Source organism: Elgaria multicarinata, chromosome 17, assembly GCF_023053635.1.
Source record: "Elgaria multicarinata webbii isolate HBS135686 ecotype San Diego chromosome 17, rElgMul1.1.pri, whole genome shotgun sequence".
Classification (NCBI taxonomy): Eukaryota; Metazoa; Chordata; class Lepidosauria; order Squamata; family Anguidae; genus Elgaria; species Elgaria multicarinata.
In genome coordinates, this window is record NC_086187.1 from 4,072,312 (window position 1) to 4,085,115 (window position 12,804).

The 12,804-nt window shown below is 50.0% G+C and overlaps 1 protein-coding gene across 1 annotated transcript in view; it reads right to left on the reverse strand.

Moving 5' to 3' along the window:
• The window catches only part of GRID2IP (Grid2 interacting protein), a 93,699-nt gene that overhangs the window by 53,779 nt on the left and 27,116 nt on the right, over window positions 1-12,804 (reverse strand). The window contains exon 3 of the mRNA XM_063143419.1: window positions 11,856-12,010. Within this exon, the coding sequence (XP_062999489.1) occupies window positions 11,856-12,010 (155 nt within the window). The remainder of the gene's footprint in view (window positions 1-11,855; window positions 12,011-12,804) is intronic.

Consider the following 12,804-nt stretch of genomic DNA (forward strand, 5'->3'; position numbering starts at 1 on the left):
GTATGAACACAATTCTGTTGAGAAGAAGTTGAATATTCTACATTCAAAGTGTATCCAAGGTCAGCAAGGCCAATAAAGCCATGGCTATAAGTACAAGGAGGACGGATTTGAACTGATGAATCTGAAGATTCATTTCTGAGTCCAGAGCAGCAACTGCATGGAAAGCAGAGCTGGGGGGGGGGGAGGGGGGAGGAGAGAATTTCACACCATCCCCCAAACTCATGGCAATAGTGGGCACAGCAGAGCTCACAGGTAGAGAAGACCCAACTGCTCTTCCAGGCATTTCAGTCACCTTCCCCTTAAAATCCTGGCAGCCCATAAGGACAGACAAGGTGAACTAGACCAGAGCAGCCTTTATCCTCTGCCATCCTTAGACTCTATGACAGCCCCCTCCAAGCTGGTGCCCTCCAAATCTGTTAGACTACAGCTCCCATAATGCCCCAGCCAGCATGGGGATCGTAGTTAGACACATCTGGAGGGCACCAGGTTGGGGAAGGATGCTCTAAAAAACTGCCCCGTACACAATCTAACCATTGGGCCTGTTAGCTCCCTGGGGGTCTCAGGCCGTTCCATGGCCTGCCTAGGATAACTTCGAAACGGAGGCGCCCTGGACTGAACCTTAAGGCACCCTGCGTGCAAAGCTGCAGTTCCCTCACATGCGACCATTCTCTTTAATACGTACTGTCACTGGAAGCAACACAATTTGCCTCCGAGAAGTTATGAAACAAGAGAAAGAACAAAGAAACCAGGGAACAACCCTGATTTCTGGCATCCAGTGCTTGTCATTTGTACTGGAGTCTACGACTAGTGGAAGTATGCAAGCTTCTGAGTTTCATAGAAAACTTCGGAATAGAAAAGTAGCAATTTTTCCAGTCTATGCAAAGCACTCAGTGTGACTGGAAAATGTTTGCATTGCTGGCACTGTTAATGACATTGCATTGCTGGCACTGTTGTGAACCGCCCAGAGAGCTCCGGCTATTGGGCGGTATAGAAATGTAATAAATAAATAAATAAATAAATAAATAGAAAACCTGCACTGTTGAAAGCGGGTTGCTGGCAAAGCTCCCCTAAAAGCACAAATGTTTTCCAATTGCTTGTAACCCTACATGCTTTCTCTAGCATGCTTCCCTTTCCAATTTGGCAGATGAAGAAGTCTTTGAAAACCAGAAGCTTGCATACTCCTGTACCAAACTAAGCTGGTTCAGTTGCTTTGGTTGTGCTTTTTCTGTGCTTCTCCAGACCCTTTTAAAGAAAAGGAAACAACATTCAAATCAACGGAGTCAAAGTAGATAATTCTAGGGCCACAGTTCCAGAATCACTATTTAAAATAAACTTTTTAAAAAAGAGTATGGAATCCTTTGTAATTTGCCAGTAGATTCGGAATGGACCAAAGTGAACGCACGCTTTCAGCATCAGCAGCCTCCCAGCATAGGCTCACCAGCAGCAGCCCCAAACTGACATACCTTGCAGCAACATCTGGTCACCCCCTGACCTTGGTGTGTGACATTAGCCCACTGTGTACAAGCAGCTGTTTCCCTGGCAACAGGAGGCTGAAATCCTCATGGAACGCTTTGGGACCAGAGGGCTCTCCAATGTCTACCAGGCTGCACCAGAAATCAAAGTCTGAAATCAAAGTTTCTCTCACTCTTTAAACAGATGCAAATCACGAATCACCGGTTTACATTCACAAAAGTGTGTGTGTGTATATACATGTGTGCTCCGGAGGATGCTAAGACCTAACGGACTCTTGCAGGTGCAATTGTACTACATCTCATTGCAGAATTAAGCAAATCCCAAAAGGATCATAGTGACATTTACACACACACACACACGCACGCACGCACACACGAACGCACCCTGCATCCCCGAAGAAGGACCCCGTTTGCCACTTACCCAAGGCAGCTCATCTTTCTTTCTTGTTGCCGTTTCCCCACATGCTTGAACAGGAGGCTAAAACTGTGCACTTTCCCAGTGTCTGCGAACCATATGGCTGGGTGGGGGCTGGAGGGGGGGCTGGGAGTGCAGGGAGGCACAGCAAGGAAACAGGGGCAGCACGTGCTTTATCTCCCCAGCCAAACGGATAAAGGAAATGTCAGCAAATTAAAATAGGAAAGAGCTTAATTCTGGATAAATAGGTTGAAATCCACTGGAGAAAAAGCATAAACGAACAAATAATAATGATTAAAAGGCAGGGAGGGGGGAACCCTAGCGCTCAGGAGGGGGCCTGCTTATCCAGCCAGGAGATTTGGCATGTGTCAGATCAAGGGAGTCCCAGATGAAGCTATGAACAAAACGCTTTGCAAGGAAGATACTAAACCTCTCTGGTAGAATAGGGGGAAGGGAGCATTGTGGGCTCGACAGAGGAGGCTGTCCGGAACAGCAACTGGGGGGCCTCTGTCCCCCCCGACCCCGCCACACATACACAAAAGCAACAATGAGGGAAGATCCAATCCAGCGGCTGCAGAAGCTTCCTGGCTCTCCTGGGGATTTCTGAGCTGCATTGCCGGGCACAGAAAATACGCCAGCAGTCAAGGGTGCGCACTGAGAGAGATGGGACATGATTAACACTCACACCCACATGCGCACGCACACGCACGCACACACACTCCCTCCCCCAAAGCAAAGGCAGCAGGGAAGCTGTCCCAATTCTACCACACAAACAGCAGGACTGGCTCTCAGAAACTGGAGCACAGCCCTAGAATCCAGGATGGGCACCAATGCTCACCCGACGGGATTCATGCTCCTCTCTAGCATGGTCTCATTCTGTGACCTTGGCCAAGATTCTCCCTCTCAGTTCCCCACCTGAAAAATGAGCAGAGGCCATCCTCAAGGGATTATTTAAAGAGCCGGAACGCTTATAAAGTGCTACCAAAAAAAAGTACTTTACAATTATAATGTGCCGGCGGGGGGGGGGGGGGACTCCAAGGAACAGGGGCAGGAGATAAAACTTAGTATTCTGTAGCTTTTTGACCATTCACAGTGTTCTGCAAACATTATCACAGTAATGCTTACAGAAGCCCAGAAAGGCTCGTATTCTTGATCTATTTTTGTCCATTTATACTCTGGCTTTTGGCCCACAGAGCCACAAGGTGAATACAACAGCTGCTGTTGTGCAGCTCCTGTGAATTTCCACAGGGCTTGTGCAAGAGAACATCCTGGCGGATTGTGCCCCATGGGCCAGATGTGTGTTTCCATTCTGCAATCCTGTCACGGCTCCCTAAAACTGACATCCAAAGCAACCATCTCACCTGGCTGGGTGTTGAAGACACCAAAGCTTATTACCTTGGAGGAGAGTAACATCTAACACTTCACAACACCAAAGGAAAAAAGAACGGGGAGGGCAGGTAGAATGGGCCCTCAGCCTTCTGGAATATGGCTTTTGCTGGTGACGGCAGAGTGTGGGGAGGAGCCTTCATGGCAGAGGTCTAGACGGCCACAGCACAGGTGGTGGAAGGATCAAAATGAATCCGACTGGACTCAGGGCTCCAGCTCATGGGATGAGGGCCCGTTCCGCGGTGATGAGGGCAGCATCCGCCTGGCGCCTGCTCCATTTTGGCTGGTGGGACCTTTCCAGGTGGGGCCAATAGAAGACTCAGGGCATCGTTTTTGACCAGGAAACAGCCAAATAGCCCTTCTCCTCCCCCAGAGCCAGGGCTGCTCTCTGCCATGACCCAGACTCATGTCAGAGACTTGGACCCTGACCCAGGGGGAGAGTAAGGAAGGCCAGAGGCACAACCTTCAAAGGCAGCGCTGGATCAGACCTTGACCCTCAGCCCAGTCACTGGGTCCTTCTCACCCAGAGACTCCTGAACTGAAGACCCCATGACACCAAGGGCTGCACCCCTCCCCCGCTTGACACCATCAAGGGCCTCACATGCCGGCAAGAGGTCAGGCAGAGGCGATGGGGTGGCAGGCGATGGGGTGGCATCCAAGCCTGGGTGCTGCCCCTTGAAGGCTCTTCCTTCCCCAACAAGCTAGTGGTCCAGGGCAGGGCAGTCAGGCTGAGGAACTACATATACCTGGTGCCCTCCAGATATTGTGGACTTCAGCTCCCATCAGTCTCTGCCAGCATGGCCAATTTAGAGGAATGCTGGATGCTGTAGTCCAAAACATTTGGAAGGCACCAAGTTAGGACTGAGCTAGGGCTTCTTTAGATTAAGGGGAAATCACATTGCCTTACCTGGTCTTTCCTTCCTCCCTCCCTTGTGCAATTGTTATGGGCTGCATTACATGGCTGGAGAAGGTCAACCACATGGTCTATAATTGAAAACTTGAGCTCCCCTTGGTGCTCCAGTGAGATCTTTGTAGCAAACTCCCCCACCCCTGCACATGGTAGGAAATCCCGAGGCAGAATCGGGATAGTCAGTCGTTTTTTTAAAGAACGGAATTACCAGGGGAAGGCGCAGGAGACATGCAGGAGGTTAATAACATCATCAAAAGGAACCGTAAACTTCCGTGAGTGGTCAGCCCCAAGCGTGGCTTATTTTGCTTGTGTGAAGAAGCTCCTAAAGTTAAGCACCCAGCGCTTGTCCCAGGAACTATTTTGTAGTTTGCTTTTTATACTGTATTTTGTATTTGTGCTTTTAACCTGTTGGTTGTTTTGTTATGGTTTTAATTTTTGTGAACCACCCAGAGAGCTTCGGCTATTGGGTGGTATAAAAATGTAATAAATAAATAAATAAATAAATAAATAAACTAAGCCCTCTCTTCCTTAAGCTCTGTCCAAGGTACTGAAGGACTGGGCATTCTCAGACTTGGAATCTCCACCGTTTTTAGGTTTAAAAAGAGATGTCTGTATGAGACAGAGAGCTGGGAGATCCCATCCCAGAACCCCTACACCACACCTGTGTTGGCCTTCAACCTGCTTGGCCCTGAACTTGTGCAAGGAACTTTGTTTTGACTGTGCAGCTCAGCCGATGCAACACTTCCTAAATCCCACATATTGTATCCGGCTCTCGCCTCCCGGCTGTTTTCTCCTCCCTCGTCTCCACTTACAACGCTTCTTGCATTGTGGGCTCTGTTCTCTATAAGCGCCCTTGATCTGCTGCTCCCACTCCAGCCTCCCCTCAACCTCTGGGTGCCTGTAACATCAAAGAAATAACCTGGGATGTGTCCATATTAGCAAGACAGATGGTCCCAGGCAAAGGCCCAGCTGAGAGAATGCCCAGAGCTTCCAAGAAGCCAGACGGCAAATCGCTTTGTCCTAAATGGGGTGTCTGTTGTTTTGCCCAATTAAATTAGGCAGTAGAAATCTTTTTTCTTGAGGGTGGGCACTAAAGATCCTCACTGTAGATTAACTGCCCCCATTGACTGGCTATACTGTAATGCCAGCCCTGCCCATTTCACACCAAGGAGTGATTAGGAAAGCTCTGGCCCTGCTTCCATGAATCAATTGTGAAATCTGGCCATCTCTACACAATGGTTATGTGGTGCAATTGTCATTCCTCAGGCACAGAATTATCCGGGTGCTTTACAAATGCCCTCATTCCCCAGTTTCCTTCCCACAATTTCCCCTTGCAGAACCCGTGTTATTTCATGCTGTGGAAAATTTGATATTTTTCATGCTCTCACACTCAGACCACAATTGCCAGCCCATGTATTTTTGCCGTTCTGTATTATCCCCTTCATGTGGGTGGAGCTGGGGTGTGTATTTATGCTGTCGATGGCAGTGACAACAATGGGGCAGGTGTGTAATCTCTCCACTCTGGGTACCAATGTACCCATGGAAATGGCAGGACAGCTAGGAGGAAGAGGAGGTGGCATACAGACTGATGGACGGATGCCCATAGCGGCCCCACCCAATGGAAGGCCGGCTTGCCACCTGCAGCCATGTAAGGTCGTCTTTCCATCCACAAAACAGAAGGCCAGCTTGCCACCAGGTTTCGGATGCTCTTAGAGAATGACACAGAGGTGCAATGCCGAACTGCCCTGCAATGGGAGCAAAAGCATGTGCAGAACTCATGTTCCAAAGGGTTTCCAGTCCACCCATATTGGATGTGTCAATCACAACAGAGTGACCAATAGCCCCCTAGGGGGAGGGAAATGGGTGTGAACCACAGAAGTAAATGCGGGAGTAACGCTTATATAAAGGTTTGTCTCACAACAATGCCACTGCTCCAGAGAGGCGCTGCCTCTCCATTAAAAGAAAACAAATGGGAAATTGTGGGATAAAACCAGCTGGCGTAAAGGGCCCGTGACTGAAAGAGGGAGCAGAAACAGCAGTAAGGTTCCAGGATGAAATGGCCGTATGGAGAAGGTCTTTGCCTCTGGGATTGCCACATGGGCTCAGACATGTTCCCATTTTGTTTTCCAATATGGCTGCACACTTGAGGTGGACCCACATCATACTGGTGGTGCCCAAGACAGAATATCCAAATGGCATCACACACCCACACTCACTACCATGAGGCACAATCCCCTGGGAAGTTCTGGGGAGCTCTTGCACAGCTCCCATTCTTCAGAGAAGTTTGCACAGGAAATGAGAACCTCCAGGTGGATCAAGGCCCATTAACTAGGCCTGTCTGGCTCCCATTCTGCCATCATTAATGGAATCCAAAATCTGCTGCTTGAAGTTGCATCCAGGGAGGGCCACCTCTGGCTTTAATGCTCAACAAATGGGTGTGATTGGTTAAACCTTAACTGCAGATTTTTAAAAAGCATACTGAGTTAATTGGGAATGTCTCTCATCTTTTGGAACACTCATCATTATCACATCATCATCACCTGCTGCTGCTTTTCCAGAAAAGTATGCATACTTATGCTAAATGCACAAAGCTCAGGCCAGAAAACTCCATGGACTACCGCCTAGAGAATGGGACATGGAGTGCAGATGTCTTTGTGTACAAGATCCTCCACCAATGTTCACAAAAATGCTTAAATAATGGCTGAAGGGCCCTGTGTGTGAGTCTGACCATGTTCAGAGGATGGGTTGAGGCCAAGGAGGTCATTCCTGGCAGGGAATAAAAGAAGGTGGTCACTCACCCATGGGAGGCTGAAGACCCAGGCGCAACAGAGAACTTGCTGCTAGGGACAAGGAACAGACCTGAAGAACTAGGGATGGACACAGATGACTGTGGAGCTGTCCTCTCCCAGCCCCAGGGCAGCAGTAACAACGACCAGGCTTCCATGGAGTGGGGAGAGGAAAACCTCTTCCTATAACATTCTGGGCCTCCCCAGCAAACACCAACCCACCCACCCTTCACCAGATCTGTGCTCTTTCAGCCAGGATTCTCTTAATAGCCTTGTAGTGACCTAGACCAGAGGCCTCTGCCTCCGCTGTTCTCGGCATGGAGAGGCAAGCCCAGGGGGTCAGCCTCTCCATGGCTGCTGCCAGCCTGGCAAGGAAGGCAGGAGCGTTTGCCCCAGAAGTGATGGCGTTTGCCCAGGATCAACCCCCTGCCAGTCCCCCCAAAAAACAAACACTGCTACTGATATGCTTTAATAGCCACATGGATGGATATATGAATGTTTGCTGCTCTTAAAATCCAGCTTGGGAAAGTCTGGTGGAATCTGCAGCTAAGGAAAGCAGAAGGGTCTGATCCTTCTTCGCACAGCAAGCACCGTATCTCTGCCAAGGAGGCGGAGAAAGATGTCAGGGAGCTTCTTGCAGCCAGCGAAGTCCAAAGGGAGCTTGGTGGAACGTCGGCCTGACTCGATTTCAGAGCTGCTTCTCTTCTCCTTTTCCCAGAAGAGCTTTGCTCTGGGTTCATGTTTGTTTCAAGCTCAGGCTGCGACTGACTGACGCCCCCTCGGCCCAACCCCTGTGGAAACCACAATTTCTCCCAGTTCCACAGATTAGAAACAAGAGTGGGGTAAACAGAGCCAGATGGAGGCCTGATTACCTAATGACCAGCCCGTGCTCCAAAGGTCTGTAATCCCTACTGTGAATCCCCCTCACGTGCAGACAGAGCCCCACTGCAGAGCAATCCCCACAGATACAAGAGGGGAAGATGCAGCACCAGCTGTGGGGATGCCAAGTTCGGGGCTGGGAGGCCTCTTTCCCCACCCCAGACTGCCTCAGCCCCTCCACCTCTTCTTCGTGCTGGATAGACTATTCCAGGGGAGAGATGAGGATGCCAGGCCCTGCCCGGGAGCCCTGCCCGGGAGCCCTGCCCGGGGGCCCTGCCTGGGGGCCCTGCCCGGGGGCCCTGCCCTGCTCCAGTGGGCTGATGCACACATGCCTGACCCTGAGGCCGAACCACAGCTGCTGCTGTGCATGCTTCCTCAGAAGCAAGTCCCGTTGAATTCAATGGGGCTGGCTCCCAAGGAAGTGTGCACATGGGATTGCTACTGGCATGTGCGAGGCTCCCGGGCTGCCTTTAGACCCACAGGCAGGCAAGCGCTGCTCTCCCGCACAGCCGCAGAGCCCCTCACGGCCAGCTCTCTTGCGGGCGGAAGGCAGGCAACGTGCCGCACCCTTCCCCTGCGGCACGTGGCCTTCGCTGGTCTGTACAAGCCATCCTGCACTGCTTTGCCGGCACCTTCATTCTGTGACGCACCTGCTTTAGGTCGTCTGGTGGATCTGTGAGGAGGAAAGGCCGGGGCTGTTCTCCCCCAACACAGTAGCTCCGCAATTCAGTGTGGTGACCTCCTGTTGCACTTTAATGAATTGGGAAGAGGCAGCCGTGCCATTGTGAACCAGGCATGCCTGAATGCAAACGTCTCCCTTGTCTGCTTCGGGGCAGTTTTCCACAACCGCCTGGTCGGATGCCATCGTTCGCCCCACGCCTCCGAGCCTCAACACATGGATCTTGACAAATCCACTCCTTAAGCAATGAGGAGGCGGGCAAGCCAGCTGCCCTGCTGCAAGTCTGTGCTGGGCCAGGACTGTCACCTGCCGTGGTCTGTGAACTGGTGACCGGAGGGATGTCATGCAGGGACTGAGCACCAAACTAGATGCAATTTCCATTACATTCACAGCAGCCACAGGGAAGCAGAGCAACCTCAGGACCATGGGGGAGGGGGGAAGAGGAGGTTAATTCTCATCATGACCAAAAGAGGGCGCTGTGGGAAAGCCATGAGGGATACAAGGAAACCGCTTTACCCCAGTTGGCCAAAGCAGGCAGATGGGATCCCCAGGCCTTCCGTAGGCTTCCAGGTGAGCCGTGCTCTCTGGCTACCTGCAGCCCTGCCTTCACCTTGCTTGTCCTCTACGTTTACTTTACTCCATTCTCTAGTTCACAGGAGCCGGGTGCAACCACCCTTGCCCACTGCCAAACTCATGGTGCAATCTTGGTGAAGTGGGGCCCAGAGAATGGGGAAAGCAGATCCATCAAGTCTGCAGCAGAAGAAAAAATCAGGCAACGTCCCATCTGACATCAGCCTTCAGGGAGTCAGATACAGGCCTGCTAGAACACCACAGCCAGGTCTCTGGGAGCCTGCAGACAATTTATTTCCACAAAGGCTAGTTTGAATTTAGCCCTTACCTAATTCTTGACCTCTCGGGATCCCCCTCTTTGAAGAGGAGCGGAGACCCTGGAAGGGCTGGCCTGAGGCCGAGCACTCTGCCCACTTCCTCCCTCTGGATCGGCTGCCTGCTGCAGTGAGAGGGCACGGGATCAAGAGGCAGGCCTTAAGGGACAGAATGCTGGCCCTTGGTGGCTTCTGGCTCACGAGATGAAGGTCCCAATTAGGAATGGGTGAATCAGTTTCACTTTCTAATGGTTAAAATCATAGAATCATAGAATAGTAGAGTTGGAAGGGGCCTATAAGGCCATCAAGTCCAACCCCCTGCACAATACAGGAATCCACCTTAAAGCTTACCTGACAGATGGCTGTCCAGCTGCCTCTTAAATGCCTCTAGTGCAGGAGAGCCCACAACCTCCCTAGAGCCAGTGTGGTGCAGTGGCTAAAGTGTTGGACTGGGAGTTGGGAAATCCGGGTTCTAGTCCCTACTTGGCCATGGAAACCCACTGGGTGACTTTGGGCCAGTCACAGACTCTCAGCCCAACCTACCTCACAGGGCTGTTGTTGTGAGGATAAAATGGAGAGGATGAGGAGGATTATGTATGCTGCCTTAGGTTCCTCAGAGGGGAAAAAGGCGGGACATAAATGCAATAAATAAATAAATAAATAAATAAATAAATAAATAAATGGTTCTATTGTCATACTGCTTTAACAGTCAGGAGGTTTTCCTGATGTCCAGCCGGAATCTGGCTTCCCGTAACTTGAGCCCATTATTCCATGCCCTGCACTTCGGGAGGATGGAGAAGAGATCCTGGCCCTCCTCTGTGTGACAACCTTTTAAGTATTTGAAGAGTGCTATCATGTCTCCCCTCAATCTTCTCTTCTCCAGGCTAAACATGCCCAGTTCTTTCAGTCTCTCCTCATAGGGCTTGGTTTCCAGACCCCCGATCATCCTCGTTGCCCTCCTCTGAACACGCTCCAGCTTGTCTGTGTCCCTCTTGAAGTGTGGAGCCCAGAGTTGGACCCAATACTCAAGGTGAGGCCTAATCAGTGCCAAATAGAGGGGAACCAGAATCTAAAGTTCTTTGTCTCCTGAATATGAAGAACATTGCGAATTTTGGTAAATTCTTATTAAAAACTAACTAAAATGAAATTCTCGCCCATTCCCACCAGCCGAAATCCACAGGCACAGCCCTTCCCAGCCTGGAGAGGACCAAGATGCGCCCACCTGCCTCCCATGTCACTGTTAAAGGTGAGGAGACAGTCGGGGAAGAAAAGAGGAGGCAGCAACCCTGATTCTGCCCTAAGATGGTTGCAAACCCAGGGATTCAAACCCAGGCTTATAAGAATTCAAAGTTCTGGGCCCAGCTGGACAAATTTGTCTGTTTTAGTTGCTCCCACAGTTGCATTTTTTAAACCTCAAGTTCTTTTTGTCCTGAATATGGAGAACTTTGTGAATTTTGGTAAATTCTTATCAAAACTGAATTGAAACAAAATTCTCACCCACTCCTAGCCCCAGTTTGAACGGGACTAGGAGGAACAACGCTCCAGAAGAGGAACTGGAAGCGTAGGCCCCAGAACACTCTTTTGGATTTCTTGGCATGTGGTTCAGTATTTCATTAAGCCAGAGCCAGGGCTGAGTCACAGCCAGCCGCAGAGCAAGAGGCAGGAATTGCAAGCCATGAGCCTGGCAGAGGAGGAATGGTTGCTGCCCCGACACTGTCTTGGCTTGACCCAGAAGTCTTTCCAGTCTTTCCAGGTCAGCCAGGGAAGCCCATGGCTAGCTTGGGCAGTGGGGTTATTAGTAACACTGGACTACCTGAGGGACCCTCCAAAATGTAGCCTCAGTGGCTAACCAACTGAACCCCAATGCCAGCCCAGCGGCTCACTGTATGGACAGCAGTTCACAGGTCTTTGAGTTTTGGGATCTGGCCTTGGCAGATGCTCACAGCAGATCCTAACCACACTGAGACATCAATAATGTTCTTTAGGACAGCATGCCTCAGCATGCCGCTTCTTTTCCCAAATCTGTAATCTGAAGATGTCCATACCAACATTCTCCCGACATCCTTATACATCTCACTTTCCCCACCTTGCCTTACCACAATCCTAGATATTTTGCCATCTTGGAGCCGCCAACATTGTTTCCCATGCCTCAGTCATAGTGCACTGCCATCCACGTGCAGAGTTCTCATTTTGCTTTCTAAACCAACCCAGTCCCAAAGCCACCCAGCTGCCCCAAGGGAGAGGGGTGCATCTGTGGAGGGCAAACGTGAGGACTCGCGAGAGGGCAGCAAGGACAAGCCAGGCCAGGGAGAAAGCAGATGTGCCATTAGAAGACCTTCCTGCTATTCAAACACAGCTGCCTTCCGCATTGCGCATAACTATGCAGAGCGCAGGAGGCCCATGAGGAAAACAGTACCATAGATGTGCTGCCAAACCCTCAGTACCTGATATTTTCTATGAGGAGCTGGTGGGAGTCTTTGGTGAGAATCATGGAAAGGGCATAAGCCAAGTAGTCAACCTTCCTTTCTGCAGCATACTGCTTTAGGATGGTGAACATCTTCTCTTTTACTTCTGGCTGGTCACTCAGGATCTCCTGCACCTGCACATGAAGCAGCAAAATGGGAAATAATAGAACTTACTGCCTGTGTCATTCTGCCAGAAAGAACGCCACATACATATATGGCCTGCCTCTAGCTCATCTTTTATTTATTTATTTATTACATTTGTATACCGCCCAATAGCCGAAGCTCTCTGGGCAGTTCACAAAAATTAAAACCATAATAAAACCATCTCCTGCAAGCACACACACACACGGCTCCTTTTGCTGAATCTCTGTGATATTGTTGAATGATTGGATTTTCCCCACTTCTTAGTACCTGCGAAGTTCACTACTGTGCAACCGTACAAGTACTTATTGAAATTTGGTGATTGTTTTTAATACCAACTTTTCAAAAAGTAGCAAACAACCTAATGCCAGCATATTTCAGTTCCATATTATACATCTTTACTTTCATTCTTTTTTATTCCCAGTGTTATTCTCCACCAACGTTCTATCATCCCAGGGTGAATGTTCAGGGGGTGGCCGTGCCAGACTGTTGCAGCAAAAAATAACAGTCTTGTGGCACCATAGAGACTAACACATTTATTACAGCGGAAGCGTTCATGGATAGGATCCACTTCATCAGCTCCAACAGTGTCCCAAAATAGTGTCCGCAACAATGTAGGAACAAAGCCAGACTATAAAACACATGGTCTTCGATGTCTATATATGTTTGCAGTTTGCAACTTGAAGAGGAGAAGCAACTTAGCTCTCTGAGAAGCCATTGAGCAGCATTGACTAACTGCCATTGTTCTGTTTGAATTGCAGCTTCTGCTCCCCCCCCTCCTTTTCAG